General features: G+C 30.5%; 2 protein-coding genes across 4 annotated transcripts; one reads left to right on the forward strand and one right to left on the reverse strand.

Annotated features, from left to right (window-relative positions):
• Positions 1-1149: 1149 nt before the first annotated feature.
• On the reverse strand, positions 1150-4509 carry LOC106715242 (androgen-dependent TFPI-regulating protein). 2 transcript variants are annotated; one of them, XM_045682555.1, is made up of 5 exons: positions 4430-4509; positions 2845-3019; positions 2185-2331; positions 1780-2000; positions 1150-1513 (listed from the first exon to the last, which is right to left on the reverse strand). In XM_045682555.1, exons 2-5 carry the CDS (start codon positions 3010-3012, stop codon positions 1330-1332), a joined length of 720 nt encoding a protein of 239 aa, XP_045538511.1. In that variant the 5' UTR covers positions 3013-3019; positions 4430-4509; the 3' UTR covers positions 1150-1329. The 2 variants fall into 2 exon arrangements, with proteins under 2 accessions (XP_045538511.1, XP_014363968.2); XM_014508482.2 differs by lacking the exon at positions 4430-4509 and adding an exon at positions 3075-3092 and having other exon boundaries at positions 2845-3016.
• A 3796-nt stretch (positions 4510-8305) lies between these two features.
• Positions 8306-16200, forward strand: LOC106715256 (androgen-dependent TFPI-regulating protein). 2 transcript variants are annotated; one of them, XM_014508498.2, is made up of 6 exons: positions 8306-8403; positions 11289-11356; positions 12389-12560; positions 12993-13133; positions 13579-13799; positions 14097-16200. In XM_014508498.2, exons 2-6 carry the CDS (start codon positions 11352-11354, stop codon positions 14278-14280), a joined length of 723 nt encoding a protein of 240 aa, XP_014363984.2. In that variant the 5' UTR covers positions 8306-8403; positions 11289-11351; the 3' UTR covers positions 14281-16200. The 2 variants fall into 2 exon arrangements, with proteins under 2 accessions (XP_014363984.2, XP_014363985.2); XM_014508499.2 differs by having other exon boundaries at positions 8340-8399.
• Positions 16201-17427: the final 1227 nt, after the last annotated feature.

Raw genomic sequence — 17427 nt, forward strand, 5'->3', positions numbered from 1 at the left:
AGTTGCGAAAAAATTAAGCAATTTAAAAGACTAATAAAAACACAATAAACTCAACTAAATAAATTTTTGGAAAAATGGCGCCAACCGTAAAATAATACAAACAGATATATTTTTTTTGTTTTCTTCACCCATTCTGGGTAGGCAAAGGGAACTATGCCCAAACGGCCAGGTCTTCAGTAGATTATTTTTATTGATATGAAATGAAAATGAAATTTAATAAGATGAAATAAAATGAAACCTAACTTAATTCATTGAATCAAATCATTTAATCTGATATTGTAACAAATTAGGAGCTTAAAAATATTTGCATGAATCATAAAAACTTCAATGATTTTTTTTTGTAAAAACTTCGTGGTTGGTTTTTTCTTTTTAATAGACATTATTTTGACAGTTGGGAAAGAGAACGCACGAGTTTGGAAAAGCTAAAGAAAAAGCACGAGTAAAAAAGTATTTTAATACAGTTGCTCAAAAAGTGGCGTATTGCAGGGACGAAGAGCGTTCGGAATGTGGGACATACTCATGCTTTTATATAATCGTAATGAAATATACTATTTCGAACCTTCTTTTGATTTTTTCCTGTTTGTCACGTCTTTCCCGGACGCTCTGATGCATCACACTTGCACGCGAACTTCACATATATCAATTATCAACTCGTTAGTTCACCATTCAAGTCGCCCAACATAGCTGAACTTACGAGCGTGGCGTGATGCGTAATTTAAACAAAATGACAGCACGTCTCTAAGATTCTAATTTAACGATTAACGGACTTTTATTAACGGAAGTTGAGTTTAACGGAAGTTAACAAAAGCGTTAACACTTTTTGAAGTTAACTTAAAAGTTAATCCGTTAAGCAAAATGTTAACTTCGTTAATTAACGATTAACGGATTAACGAGTTAATGCCCAGCTCTGCTCATTACAAACCTACAGTGGTAGTTAACATTGGTAGACGCCAGCAACAACAACATCTGTTGCACGAATTGGCCGGTGACATACCACGACCATGAAAAGTAATTCCGCGTTCCAGTAGTGTGGTGCCTGAGGCCTAATTTTAGTCCTCTTTACTTTCCCAACCTTATCTTATAAGGAAAGGATGGGAAGGGTAAGGAGGGAATGCATAGGAAGAGGAATTGTTCTCTTTCTGCGCGTCCTCTCCTATGTAGATTAGAGGTAGAGAATGCATCTGAAATTGCGGATGTCTAGGGGCAGCTATCGATATGATATTTCTCCGAATTCAGATTGCCGCTCGTAGATAGTTTGCCAACTTATGATATAAAAAAAGGAAAACTTGATAAATCTTAAAATTTAAAATTTAAATCGTGTATTTAATATCATATTGGTTTCTTGTTGACATATTTTCCATGTACAATAGAGTTTAATTTCCACTGCATGAAGTACGAGAATATCTTAATAAACAACATAACAGCACAAATTATCGGAAAGTTAATGGTTCCAAAGGCCTTTGTTAATACGGGATAGATCCACGTACCTCGTTCTAAATATGTGTACGTCAATCTGAAAGAGATATTAATAATTAATAAATGTCTAGTTATAAAAATGAAAATCGAATTTTATTTACCTTTGTCGTTTGAGTGTTTTTAACTGAGTAAAAATGTAATCTCTATGTGCACGGGACTTGATTTAACAAACAGTCAACTGTCTCTTTGCACTTGACACGAAAAAGGTTTTAACCTTTTTCTTTTTAACAAATTGTATCCATTACTATTTTTGTCTCTCTTTTACCTTCTATTTAAAACAATTAAACAACACTTAATACTTACACAAGTAAATAAACAAAAAGGTGAAACACACTATGTGCTACATATCTTATATGTGACTTCGGTTCGGCCCTCGGTCGAAAGAGAAGTTCCCAAAGCACAACTGGTACTATAGCTGTGTGTATCACGTGGTTTGATATCGGGGTTAGCACTTTGTCGATGTTTACCGGAAGAATTAGATTCCTATCGTAAAGGAATAACGACCAAAATACTGTGAAAACAAGCTGAAATAAAATAATAAGACGTTCAGTAATTTATTGCACTCCATTTTTCAACTATTACAAATGTCACCGAACGATCGTGAATGCCGACTTTTTAGAATTTGTCTAAGCAAATTACAAACGTGTATTTAGTTTCACTTGCCGATTTTATTTTTATATTTTAAATTCTAATATAATGTCTACTTACAAAAGTGGACGGCCAAATAATCGCAGCGAATAATGTATCTCTCAAGCCTAATAAGTGTTTTGGTAATTTATAGTTTATATTTTTCCTGTTTCGTAAAGTTGAAAAATCACAGATAAGACCAATAACTGCGTAGATGATTTGTAGACCCTGTAACATAAGATACATTAATGTACTTATTACTAAGAACTAACTGTTATTGTTCAGCGCAATGGTTCTGCATGGGACATTAGAACGATCAATTCTGCAAGTAGTCTTCTATATAAAAATTATAGTTCTGTATGCGTTCTTACACCAGTAGACGGAAACTAGTTCTTTTTAAGTCTCTATACCAAAAGCACCTCTTTCTACGTCATTATTTGTGTGTGTGTGTGTGTGTGTTAGTTCTCAGATTAAATTTTGTTAAATCCAAAGAAGAAATTTTATCTAAACTAATTATTTCGTTTATATTTTACTAGCTTTCGCCCGCGATTCCGTCCCGCGGCATTGTAAAAATTTATAAGTAGCCTATCTTCCAGACTATGTTCTACAACCGTGTCAAATTTCATCAAGATCCGTTGAGACGTTCTGGAGATACCTTTAAACAAACATCCATCCATCCATCAAAACATTTGCATTTAAAATATTAGTAAGATTGCCAGTGATAACAGAAGTAGTACTTACAAATGTCCAACAGGTAAAGTATCGGGCCTGTAAATTACCAAAAGATCTTAGCACCGGATCATCCAAGTGTTCTTTCTTTATTCCTTTTGCCATGAAATATATATTTGAGAGGTGCATTATTATAGTCGCAGCATATCCAATAATTCTATAATAAATATTATCTTGCATGTTTCTGAAAATAACATTATATATAAATAAATTAATCAAAACTCAAGTTAATAATACAATACATGCGTCAACTAAGAAACATGGTATGTTTACATTTAAGATCCGGTCCAGTTAAGTTCGCTATGTCGAATTACAATAACCTCCTTCTTTTTGAAGTCGGCTAACAAATAAGCGCAATTAAAATAATGCGCAACTTGTTCGAATGTTGCTTGGAGAAGTTTTCTACGTTATAACATTTTGAGAATTAGTTTATAAGAACTATATCAAATATTATTCTACCATTAGAAAGCTACATTATCACCGAATAACTTTTATTTATTGTGACATTTTTTTTTAATTCCGTGCGGATAAAGTCTGTTAAAAGTTGCTACACTCAGAGTTGTTCCGCTAATGGAGATATTTGACTAGATACTATATAATTAATACAGCAGTTAGTACTCGTATGTTATTAAACTTCATTATAAACAAGTACTATGCAGCATATCCGGTCAGCTGAGTACAGAAAGATGAAACAGAAACACAGAGTCGAATAATTAAAACGTTGAAGCAAAATAAATCTAATATTTTTTGAGTATTGATACATATATTATACATTGTACAAAAAACCTCATCCTCTCATTGTAAAAAAAAACTTTGAAAAAAGCACAGTATGAGGATTTAGTAACGTTTTTGTCAGGTGGAAAATCCTCTTTATTTGGTCGTAGGAAAACATTATTTCAAGCTAACAAATTCCAAAATTCTATTTACAAACTGAACTACTATTACAACACGGTATTTTACAATACCATATTTTTAGAATATTTGTATTATAATTACAAATACCATACCAATACCAGCGTAAAGATGGTTTAGTCCGTCCCTGGATACACTGAGGTGGCTATCTTTTGCCATACTTTTCATTGATTAGTCTTTCTTATTTGCATGTTTCTTTTTCTTTGTGTATTAATAAATGTATTTTTCTTCTTTCTTTCAATCCAATATTTTTTGATAGAAATTATTTTTTTTACAATAATATCAAATAATAACAATAAACGACGATACGTGTTACAATATTGTTGTTATTTTGTTATTGAGTTAATTAATTTTATCAGTAGCAACTGATAAGAATGACTCACGACAACAAAGTAATGAAATACTATAGGACAAGTAATAAAACCGGATTTATAATTAGTATCTAAATTTCTGTCGTGTCAATTATTAACCTATTTAAAAATTGATTGAACATAATATTGCTTTTAATAGATATCGAAATTAAAGAATATATATACAGTTTAATAATAATATAATAGTTTTCCTTTAATATTCTATATTTAATTTGATATCTATTTCATTATTTTATAATAACGAAAAAATACTTTGTGATTTATGTACTACAATATTATTTTTTTAATATATGAAAAAAAAAATATTTACCTGTTTTTTTTTTAATTTCTTTTTTGGGAATTTTTTATGTCAACACCTTTAGGAAATATACCACTGACCCGACCACTGCAATCCAGTAACGGTAAAACACTACGTATACGTACAAACTGATTTCGCGTGAGCCGGTGTCACACCAGACGTTCAATTAACAACCTTAAACTAAACTCATAAGGACTAAGTTACAGTGCAGGTTATTTCAAATATACCTATAGTAGAGAATGGCCATTTGACTTTGAACCTTATAGATTAGAAAAGTTGTAACTGATATTACTTGTGTGCATGTTCGTATGCTTGTCAATGAAAGCTGTTTTCAGCTTAATTCAGTTAGTTTTTTTGGTACAAAATCCATACAACCTATTACTACACATAGGGCTCTGACGAATAATTATAGTCATTGCTAAAATATGATCAAAAGTACAACTGTTCACTTTAACTATTAATAATCAGTAGGCGCTTTTCAATTCAAACAAACAATATTTTCGTTTTCATGTAAGCACGGCCGAAACCTTCGATTCAATGCCCCTATTTTATGGTCTAGATATAAAATTAGTATTTTATTTCTATTCAAGAGTACAAAACCGAGCGTATCACTTTCTTAAAGTCCGGGAACACATCTGCGGTTTCTCTTGTGTTGCAGATGTCCATGGGCATTGGAGACTTCTTTTTACTAAGGATTCCGCTACTAATTTTTGCCCTTATCATATAAAAAATACATGAGCTTTGAATCATACTCTAGACAGAACACCCCAGTCAGATATTTGTAGACAAGAAACGCTCTTTTTCCGCAACCAAGGAGAAAATAAATTAACCGGCTATATTACTAAAACAACAATGTTTGATGTTACAAAACTTTATGGAAAGAGTTTTTTCTTTATTTAAATAGCATTGAATTTCAAATACATAGAGAACATTATTTATATAGAGGTAGAATATTATTTATATATATAAAGGTAAAATATTATTTCATAAATTTTCATAAAAGTAAAACCTAAATTATTATAATAAAAACTTTAGGTTTATGACCTTGGATTTAAGTTAAAATTTTACTAATTTAGTCGCTTAACACAAGAATAATTCACATATTAAAATAACTTCGTTGGTGATTAAATCTACCAGACCAGAAAATCAATTCAGTTTTTATACTAATTTCATTCGTAAAGTAAAAAAATATAACTATTTATTTGTAAAATATAGAATAATAAATCTAAGTTTTTTCTTCATTAACTCTTTATATGCCTTATGGTTTGGGGGCGTCCATAAATTACGTGAGGTGTTTTTTTTAATTTTCTGCCCCTCCCTCCCCCCTTGGTGAGATGTCGTGAGATTTTATTCAACCCCCTCCCCCATCTCCCAATCTCACGTGAGATTTTTCAAAATGTGAGTTTCTTACGTAAACGCGTTGGAGTTATGACTAGTAATCAATGTTGCTGAGAGTTTAATTATAAGTGTAATAAAAATTTAACAATAGAATACTTAAATCGTAACTACTTAGATTAAAAAAGAGTATCTACTCTAATTCAGTCCATGGAGAATCATGCATGGTCTCAAGAGAGACTATTGGAACCAACATGTCCATATGATTTTCAGGAAAATCATCTGATCCTTCAACTTCGTTCTGATCTAGCCACTGTAAGCCATTGGCACTTGCACAAAGTAATTCAGATAGCTCGTCTTGTGACAACCCGTGAGGGTCGCACTTTTCGGAACATACGCGCTTGCTTAGCTGGTACAATGTGGGCTGATCGCCTGTGCTCTGCAGCTCTTGTGCTAGATGCAAAGTAAATACCGCATGTACTGCAGCATCTTTTCTCTAAATCATCACGTACACTTGGGCAATAGAGATCATAAGGCGTGCTGATGAAGGCATTCAGCCGTTGAATCGGTAGGCAGTGGCGTATTAGAAATGGAGCAAATGACTTTCCGTCATGCTCTTTAAAGTCCGGAATTGTCAAATGTCCATCAACTTGAGTGATAGGGTACGGAGGTGGCAGAAAACGGACCAAAATAGTATAATTTTTTTTTGTTTCAATCAGAAAAAAAATTGCGTGATATTTGCCGAGACCCCCCCTCCCTCCAACGTAAGATTAGATGAGATTTGACTCGACCCCCTCCCCCCCTTAAACACCTCACGTAATTTATGGACGCCCCCTTTCTGAGATCAAAATCCCTGTATAATACATATCTTACTATCTTATTAATGTTATTAATGTGAATGATTAGATGGATGGATGTTTGTTTGAAGGTATCTCCGGAACAGCTTAACGGATCTTGATGAATTACTAGTTACTTACTAGTCTTTTATAAAACAAAGATATGTTTTATACGGATTTTGGTCTCAGAAAGCGACGACTAGTGATCTTAACAGACTTAATTAAACTACAATGTATTATTGTCCATTGATTCGATTCAAGTATTCTTAACACAATATACTAAGAATATTGAAATAATGCAACAGAAAGGTTTCTTCAATACTTAAAACTCTTTGAGAGTGATCTTTACGCGATTGCCTGACACATTTTATTGTACTAGAAATTGAGACTACCTACAGCTACGCAAAGTACTTCTGGTTCAAACAATAAACATTTTTTATTTACATTATTTTTAAAGCTATTACAACTAAAGATGTCCACCGTTAAGCACTGGTATATTACTATTCTCTTCATTTTCTTTAGATAAGCAGAGACAACTATATGTTTAACTGTAATTCTTTAAACAAAGATTATCGTAGCGCTTCTCTAGGCCATGATCAGGTCTAGACAGTTTTAAGCTTTGATTCATGATCATCTTTCTGTATTTCATGGTCGGAACAAGTTTCCCTTGTTCCAGTAGATCTTATGCTTTAGTTTAAAACAATTAAAATTCAGAAACTCAAAAACAAAAGTCATCTAAGTCAAGGTCATTTTTAATTGACTTGAAACTTGGCCAACCGGTATTTGACCGCGTGTGTCCTTATTAAAGGCATTTAAAATATACATTGCAATAGACGTGACGTTACGAATTAAACCGTACGTTCAAAATACTCTACTACTGGTAGAGTTTTGGTTGTCTAGTTTGATACTTGTAATAGATAACAGTGCTGACAATTATGTACTATCATGCTTAATATATTTAAAGAAAAAATACTCGGAATGTCCGCTCTTACTAGCATTATGTTTGAATCTCTTTGGTCTTAGTTGTTATGCTATCATTTTGTATTGTTGAAATTATAAATTAATTACTCATATCGCCGAAAAATCTAGTAGTTTTATAAACATGAAATTTTTTTTTTCTTGTAAGTAAAAAAAAATATTCACATAATTATAGTTTAATTACAGTTTCAGTATAAAAAACAACGTAACACGAAGTCGTTAAAATTAATAATGTTGTGTTAATTGTGAAACATAAGGATACCTAAATACCTTTTGCACACGACTTTGTCCGCGCGATATAAAAAAAAAAGAAAACTTAACTAGTATGTATGTGTTTTTCCAGACTATGTCTTAGATCTATGTGTAATTTCAGCGAGATCTGTTTAGCTGGTCCAGAGATACACAACAAGAAATATCAATTCATCCATCCATTCATAAATCTAAGCTTTAATTTTTTTTTATGTAATAAAATTTAATAACATATAACTCTCAATGTAGTTATTTTAGACATTGAATATTAATTTTAGTCTTTGTTAAGTCCAAAAAAATATATATAAATTTTTAGCAAAAACCTTTAAAAACACGGTAAATACTTTTGTATATAGTATTAAATTCTACATAAAACTGTTAAAAGAAATACATTGACTATTTATATTATTTTTAAATTACAATTCATAATCCGCTTTAAAAAGAACCTTGTCACAGATTAAGCGCAGTGGATCGTAGTGTCTACGTAAATTGGCTGTACATAATACTTCCTACACGTTATTATGTATAACAAGTTGAGGCTTTAGAATATAGCCTCAGTTGTACGAGCACTTGGAAACCAGAGTGAGCGTATGTGAGTTTTTGCTATTTTTTTTTAAATACCTTCATCTTTAACTAAAGGATTTTTAATAACATATAAAATCGATTGCTTATTTAACTAAGTTAAGTTTAAGTAATTTTAATAAGTTTAAATGGCTTACTGTGTGTGCAATATTTGGTAATTTTCTATTATTATAGTGTCTTCTTATATCTGTCTGTGTATTATATGATTGTGTTTAATTGAAAAGTAGTGTTACTTTGAAATACAAGAAAATATTAGTATCTCTGTTTATTTCGATGATAGTAAGAAGGAAAACAATATTTAATATGAATTAAAAGCGTAAAGCGTAATAAAAATTATCACATTAGAGTTAGGTTTTTGGCGGTACAAAACTATTGAGTAAAAATCACAATTTAACCATCACGTATTGTATTCATGTGCAACTTTATTAATTACTAACTTAACTAGCTTTTGCCATTGGCTTCGTCCGCGTGGGATTCAAAAAATATTTTAGTAATAAATATTGCCTATATTACTCAATAATAATGTAGGTTTCTAATTTTTGTAATCGCTCCAATAGTTTTTCAGTTTATTTGAAACATAGAAAAATACCAATCTTTCAACTTTACAAATATCATTAGTATAAAAGGCTGTAATATATGGAAAATAGTATATTATGTACAATGTGACAATTATATTTTATTAAGAGATATATGTTGTGGCAAACGACCTTACTTGTGCTTATGTGAATATAAAATAGCACGTGAGTAACAAAAAGTATAATCTACGTTACTTCGGTATAAGGTAGCATACTTATCAGTGTGATATATCAGTTTGTCTGTCAGACATGTTCATTGCGAATAAACATACTTTGACGTATTCTTGTGCACGTATTTTTCACATACACTAAATAATCAGGTAAATCTTTCCGTTGGTTTTCCCTGCATAACACCTTTATATTATTTATTTTCAAATAGAATGGCAGTGATTACAATTTATTTTGTATCAGTACGGCAGTGGAAACGCACTGTATAATGTTGTATAAAATCTCGTTTCGTCACATATGTTCGGAAAAAACCCAGGAGATTATCCTAAAATGATCATAGTTAAATTATATTAACCGTCATTAACGATAGGACCGCATCAAACCGGATTGAGCCAGCGTGCTCTAGTCACCCTAACTTGGGTAGGCTCCGAGAACATTGGAACACGTATAATCTGACAAGAACAACGATAGGACAGATTTACCTCGATTAATGACTTTAACAGTTGACAATAATACTTGACACCCTTGTGAACTCGGGACAAGTGTCCATTACTAGTTTTACATATTCCTTTACTTGTTACTTATGCCCTTGATGAACACGTAATCATTTCAATGTAAACAAACTTTCATAAATGTTTAATATAATATGTGTAGGTCAACCAATTACATAATTTATTTTATTCATCATAACGCAATTTTAAAGCAAATTTATAAGATAAATAACATATTTTACTGATATTTTATTCATATAATCAAAATATACATAAAATATATACATCAATTTTTCATTATATACATAAAAAATACATATAATATCTCTTCCTAACCCTACTTTCTAACCTCATTTTTATATAAAATTCTTAAATAATACAATTAAATAACTTATTTTTAAATTTAAATAATTAAAAACAAAACCAACTTATTTGACGAATAATATTAATAACTATATTTCCAATAAAAAACAAGAAAAAAGGTTCGCCATCCCTAGAGCGTAGACGACTGAGCCCATTTTGAGTAATGATGTTCGTCATTTGATTTGTATTTATCCACCGAGGTATAGGTTGAATCACGTCCTAACCGATTACTTACTGATTCGATATCTCTCAGATAACTTTTTAATATGTATATTATACAGATTATTCGTATTTTCAAACGACATTGATCACGATCAGTGTGTTTAATTTATGTAATAACCTTATAGAGTAAGTTATTGTTAATAATTATTTTGACAAGGTCATATATTATAAATCAATGTTAAATTATTATTAATTACTTTTTTAGTCATTTGTTTTCAATATATTTGTCATATACATAATTGAAAACGTGCAATACCTATTGCTATTTTGTTTTACTAAAATACAACCAAAGACCGGTTGTACCAGAATTTGCTTTGACAATGATCTAAACAAAACTGGATTCTAGGATTCGCCGTAAAAATCCTTCACATTTAAATTATGACTAAGTTCGTTGTCATTCAAAATGTGCTCCAATTTGTGCGTCTGAAATCTGTGACATTCCATTGTCGAAAGACTTGTATAAAAACTTGCTGGGATCCCTCTCAATCTCTTTAAATACAAAAATATACGCATTCAAGTTCAAGTTGGAAATTCACAGTAATATTGCTGTTTGACATTTATGGATAAAAAATGTAAAACTAAGTGTCTAGTCTAAACAGTGGTAGATCCCGCAACAATAATATTTGTTGGGTGCACGAATGGACAGGGTGGACCGGTGAAATACCATAACCACACACAAGACACTTCCGCGTTTCGTCTGTCGAGTGTGGTGCCGGAGGCCTAATTTTAGTCCTCTTTCCCTTCTCACCCCTTTCTTATTAGGAAAGGATGGGAAGGGCAAGTGGATTTGGCGTCCCCTTCTCCGTAGATTAAAGGTCGTCAACTCATCGGAGTTTGCGGATGTCTATGGGCAACGGTCGCCTCACTAGTTCGGCGAATCCATGTGACCATTTACTCGTTTGCCACCTTTTGATATATTAAAAAAACGCGAAATTTCATTCAGTATTACTTATAATTTTATAACATATTGTTTTCTTTTTTCCAAACGAGAATGATAAGGAGAACAATATGTTTTCATAGAATTATTAATTTAGAATTATGATTCTTTTTACTAAATAATATCGCATTACTTTCAGATATTGGGAACGTATCAACTGTTCGAAGAACTTCTAAATGTAAGGGAAACATATATAAAAAAAATGACGTAAGTAGTCGTCCTTGCTTTTTTTTTTAATATTCGCCTTCTAGTAATTCTGTTTACAAAATGAAATAAAAAAAATTACAATTTTGTTTCTGGAGAATTTTATTGCATGCGCTAAAATACTTTAAGGTGATTTCCTACTTTCAGCAATTCACATTTAAGGTTTTAGTAAATTTTTTGAATTGGATTTTACCGCGCTGTTTTTTTTTTAATTTAAATCCTATCATTTGATACCCATTTAGTTGCATAAACATATGTCATCCGCAATTTTGTGACAGCGGCCATTTTGGATTTTTATACTGCATTGTACTCTGCTTGTCAAGCCCATGAATGATGCCCATGTTGCAGCGGTTGTGCAAAATCTGATAAGATATAAGTTACAAAATTTGTACAAGATATAATAAATAGCTAATCGTTTTGTTTTAGTTGCTATAAATAATACATTTGACTTACGCAATAAATAAGAAAAAATTTAACGTTCAAAATTTTTTTTTTCATATTTTCAAGCGAATTTAACAAAAAATCTATCTGTATGTAAATGTATATACATTGACTAGCACGGTTTTAACTCGTTTCGCCTATTCTCAGTAAAAACCGCTGTGTCAGTCTTTATTGAACCTAACTTACATCGGTACGGGAACACAATATACAGCTAATCAAATCATTCAGAGATTGCACTCTGGCACAGAAATGTGAAGACAAACATAACAATTTAATAAATCACAGATTAAAAATTAAATAATTCATAGACTCAATATTTTTACTATTATTAATTAATTATGCTGTACTAGTTATTCATCAATAACCAAAGCAGCTATAGAATGTTACCTTGAAGTTTGTCACACAAACAACATACAAATCTTTGATATTTTAACCCCATTGTAGTAAAACAGTTTCCTGCGCCTTCGCTTACGTCAATCACCTAAAATAATCATGAACATTTTATGATCCATAATACTTAATACCTTCCAGTTTTAAACGTCTGAAACCAATAATAATCAGTACCAATTTTGGTTAATTTCTCATGCATTTTAGATTAACAAAGAACTACGCCCCCTACCGGCTGTTCGGGTACGTTTCAGCACTGGCTCTACATGGCGGTAATTTCTTAGTCATGTACTTTGCCCTTCAAGGTGACATTATGAAGGATCCAGAAATAGAAACATTTGCAGCTTTACAATGGGCATACATCACTATTTGGAATGTCGTAAGTTATACCATGTTATCTTTGTACCGTGGAACCTTGCTTTTATTTCTTTGACATGACATTTTTTGTGACAAAAAAAGGGGAATTTCTTAATACTAAGCGTAGTATACTTCTACTTTTCATTATCTCTTTAATTACAATTTTATATTCCTTGATATTAATTATTTTAATAATTAATTTAAAATATTTTTAACCAATTAATATTTTAAGTAACTAATTTAACTCTTAAGTTCTTAAATATCACTTGAATTTTTAACTCATAATTGTTATTTTTTGTTGGAAAATTTTGAAGCGTAAATAATGTTTCATCTATAGATTTTTCGGACCTTTTTTCTTCCTTTTTTTTGACTAATTGAAGACCTTGGATTTCGAAGCTTGTAATTACTCGTATGCATAAAGACTTATATACTTATACATGAATATTTTTTCCAGATATTCCAATTAGCGTACCCATGCTTAGGGATTTTGTGTGATTTACCAACAATATTAGAAATTAAGGAACACGTACTCATAAAACAATTGAAAACTTATAGAGAAATTATATTCGCTAGTATTATACTACCAGTTGGCATCGTAAGTATGATTATTTTAATAATGAAGAAACAAGCGTCTAACCACAATTCCACCTAATGTTAAGTTATACGTGCTAGTTTATTGCATATTAACTACTCTAGTAGGATCCCATGTACTCGTACTTGGTCAGAAACACACCTTTGCTGTACAATTTTACAACGATTTTTTTATAACCGTGAATAGCCACGATTAAATCATTCCTACGAAATCTATGTTATTATTATTTGTAGCCTAAGTCCCGTCGTACATAAGGAAACTTAAATCTTTGTATCTAATATTGTATCTTTGCGTCGCGACTAAAATCGCCAAGTTTCGACAATTATCATCGCCTTGTGTACGACGAACCTAAATTATGTTGAGTATTCGTCCTCATTTTATTCATTCTAGATTTAAAAATTAATTGTTAGCCTAATTTTTAAAGTTAACTATAACTTTTTTATTTCAGTTTATAACATTCGTATTCTGGCCGATATATTTATACGACAGAGAATTAATATTCCCAGCTTTCATAGATAAAGTATTAAGTCAAGGATCAAATCATGTTATGCACACAGCCATATTCCTAATTATTGTCTGGGAGTTCATATTCTTACCAAAGTCAGCGCCACAATCGCACAAGGTGAATCTAGCTCACATTTTCGGATGCTACTTATCATATTTAACCGTGTAAGTATCTTTACATCAATTATATTTTCATAAATCTTCTTGTTAATATCAAAATATCTTGTCATTATGTACGGGTTAAAAAACGTCCGATTTCTGCAGTCATTGGTATAATATTGGGTCTTGTTTTTGCTACGCATGGAAAATCAAGTTACAATATTTTGTTTAAATTTTGGGTAATGTCAGTATTTTTTTGTAAGTAACGTATATTAAGTTCACGTAGTTTTTTTCTTGGTTTGAAATTATACATTTTTATAAGATTTTACTAAGCAGTTTGTTTTCAATGTTTTCATTTTACAGATTATTCTCAACACACTACCGTATTGGGGCATGGCCGTACCCTTTTTTGAAGCTAATGCTCGGGACAATATTCTTCCCAATGATATTTATTGGCGTCGGGGTGTTAGTACATCTAATATACTTCGCTCAATGGCCTATCAATAAGTTAATATGGGGCACAAAAGAAGTGGTAAAAGAAAATTAATTAAAACGGGAAGAAACAACAAGTAAGACTAGAAATCTATTTATTTTCCATTGTCCTAAAAAATCTCATATTCCCACATTCCTTCCCGATTTACTTGAAAATTGTAAGACACTGTTAGTCAAGAATTTAGAACATCCTTTATTACCGTGAGTGTTTCATTACAACCTTATTGTCATCTCGGTTTCATTAATAGAGAATAAAAGAGATGACAGTATATTTGGGAACATGTATTTCGACAGTAGAATTTCAAGGTCAACACCTCTGAGAAACCATTGTAACATTTGATCAAGGTTACTTATATAAGGTACTAGAAATAAAACACGATCCTTTGCAAGTGATTCCAGAATAATAATAAAAACAATAACATTTATTTTCTATTGGTTCTCAAACTCCATTCTTCATCTACTTTAAGGTACAATGTTTTGTATTGAGTTCACAAATCAACAAAGCTAATGTGTACATACAGGTTGATCGAAAAGCATTTCACAGTTCCTAAGTTAAACTGTATCACAATTTGTATGTCTTGGTTATTTTTCGATCAGCTTGCATATACGGAATATGTAATTATATATTCTGTTCTCTTTACATAGATATAGGTTTATTTTTATATTTCAATTTTTATATGTTTAGTTAATGTGTAAAAATACGTAATATTCAGTTTAACAAATCAATATTTTTTTTGTAATATAAAATAATTATCTCATAGAAAAACAAGAGGTACAAAATTTTACTATTCCACAATGTTCGACACACCCGTACATTTGGTATTATCGTTTAAGTATAAAATAGAAGCTCTTTCAGAATAACTGATATAAAGGTAACAAAGGAAAACAAATGACCTACGTACAAATCACACGAAACACACAAACATATTATCCCAATATTCCCGCAAATACCATTCTTGCGTCTATACCAAATCGTTAATTTATACTCTATCGATTAGTGTCCAATTCTATTATCTTGTTTTAGTGAAAATTTAGCAAAACATAGTATAAAAGTTTTAGAAATATCTACTAAATCTACTCAGCAATTAAACTTTTACCCTATTCCTATCTCTATCACACTAACACCCCTCGATCGCTTGCGATGAAGAGATACGCCGTGTTACAACATTCTCGAATGTTATGCACCAGTCTCCAAGTCTACGAGTTTTAAAGACAAAATTTATATAGAATGGACACGATTCGGTTTAAGTAACATCCTGTTTAGAAAACACAGGTATCAAGTTTTTTAATATTTCATCATATTTTCTATTCTTTTAAAAATGTTAAAATAAATTCGACATAAAGTGGAACATCCTGTATCTAAATCCAATAACATGTGATAGTCTGATTTATATTGTTATTTGTAAGGAAGATATAGATTTGTCGTTCTTTTATAAATATATTATTTATTTGGATTTGGACAAGGTTATGTTCCATAGATTTATGCATAGACGGTTATTTTTTTTATTGTTTAGGCAAAAGCTTAAACGGTTTCAGCCGATTTGTTTCAGTCTTAGTGCTTTAAAATTTCACCGTGCTCTAAAATAATGTATTAATGGGAAATGTCCGTTTTAATATGAAAATCTACATCACGTGTTAATGCTTAAATACAAATGATATCTTGATTATTTATCGCATCCCATTAATTGAATCAGTCTCAATTTTCATTGAAAAATCGGACATTCCTCATTGGTATGCCGAAATAATTGTACCACTAAATTTAAGCGACTAATTTTATAATATTTAATAAACAAAATCGTAACATTTGTAACAAACATTGTAACGTTTGGAACAAACTTTGTAACGTTTGGAACCAACTTTGTAACGTTTGGAACCAATTTTTGTAACATGTGACATCACTATGAAGTTGCGAACGTGGCGGTAAAAGTTATATTTCGATTAAACATTCAACGGCTCTCTATCAACTATATTCATATTTAATAATTTGAATTAAACATATTTGAAATATATTTTTATATAACAGTGTGTATTTTTTAAAGTAATATTTGAACCACCAGTATATTTTTGTTAAACTCTATATATTCTCACTATATAATGTATATTTATAACTATGGTATTGATATTTAAAAAATCTATGTGTATGTGATTTTAATGAGACTGTCAAAAAATAAAAATAAATAACAAATGAAAACGATATAACGGAACATAAAATAAAACAAAAAATATAGACAATAACAGATTGCTTTATTTAACAAAAAATATATAATATATAGAAAGGAAAAAAAAACAACATTTTTCACGTGACTCTTCAAGATTAACATCTCTCAATCCAAGTGGAAAATCTGTTTTTATTTTTTAAATAGAATGTAAAATTAAAAATAACCCATCGAACCTTATTATGATATTTAATATAAAATACATATGAATATTAGCTATTTACAAAATACGAGTTAAGATTTATACTTTTTAACACTATTATAAACCAGTCTATAGTAAAGGCTATTCGACAAAACTTAGCGTAAGTGTTAGAAAATTGATGGTTATAGATATATCTAAAAACTTAGCAGGCAATTTAGATGTGTCAAAATTACGTAAACTGTCAATTATTTAGCAATAATAAAAAAAAACGTAAAAATACTAACCAAAAAAGCGAAATAACTTACGTATAATTGTAAAAAAAAAGTGTAAAAATGTACTTTACTGTTTAAAATACTAAAGTAAATATTATGCATCAACTTATTTATTTTTTTGTATTATGCGGTGTAAATTAAAAAAAAATCCAAACATGGCACCCAAGCGAAGAAAAGTGCAAACACAATGAGATCAAATTTATTTCAACAAAGATACAAAACTGTAAATTGCCTGCTATGAAAACATACAAAACGCATTTTTGTCTCTACAATTTAATTAACACCATCCCGTTTTTGAGTGCCATAAAAAAGCGTTCATTTTACAAATCATTCACGAACAATATATTATAAAAATTCATGATACAAAATACGAAAAATCGAAATAAAATAATAATACAATAAAAAATATTGTATAAAAAAATCGTGCGTTAAAAATTAACATTAATTTGAAAAATGAACACATGAAAAACGCTGGTGGTATACAACTCATAACAAAAACGCTTCGACTTTGTCATCTTTTAGTACAAGGTGAAAATAAAGTCAAAGGTTACCGTCAATTTCCACTAACGAAA

This window comes from Papilio machaon, chromosome 19, assembly GCF_912999745.1.
Source record: "Papilio machaon chromosome 19, ilPapMach1.1, whole genome shotgun sequence".
In the NCBI taxonomy this organism is placed as follows: Eukaryota; Metazoa; Arthropoda; class Insecta; order Lepidoptera; family Papilionidae; genus Papilio; species Papilio machaon.

Bases quoted from the DNA above. Each gene is read 5' to 3' on its own strand.
- LOC106715256 (XM_014508498.2), top strand. The intron at 12,561-12,992 runs GTAAGTTATACC...TATTTTTTCCAG, and splicing joins ACATCACTATTTGGAATGTC to ATATTCCAATTAGCGTACCC. The intron at 13,134-13,578 runs GTAAGTATGATT...TTTTTATTTCAG, and splicing joins TTATACTACCAGTTGGCATC to TTTATAACATTCGTATTCTG.
- LOC106715242 (XM_045682555.1), bottom strand. From the start codon at position 3,012: ATGCAAGATAATATTTATTATAGAATTATTGGATATGCTGCGACTATA. The intron at 2,332-2,844 runs GTAAGTACTACT...CTTATGTTACAG, and splicing joins ACTTTACCTGTTGGACATTT to GGTCTACAAATCATCTACGC. The intron at 2,001-2,184 runs GTAAGTAGACAT...ATTTTATTTCAG, and splicing joins TTATTTGGCCGTCCACTTTT to CTTGTTTTCACAGTATTTTG.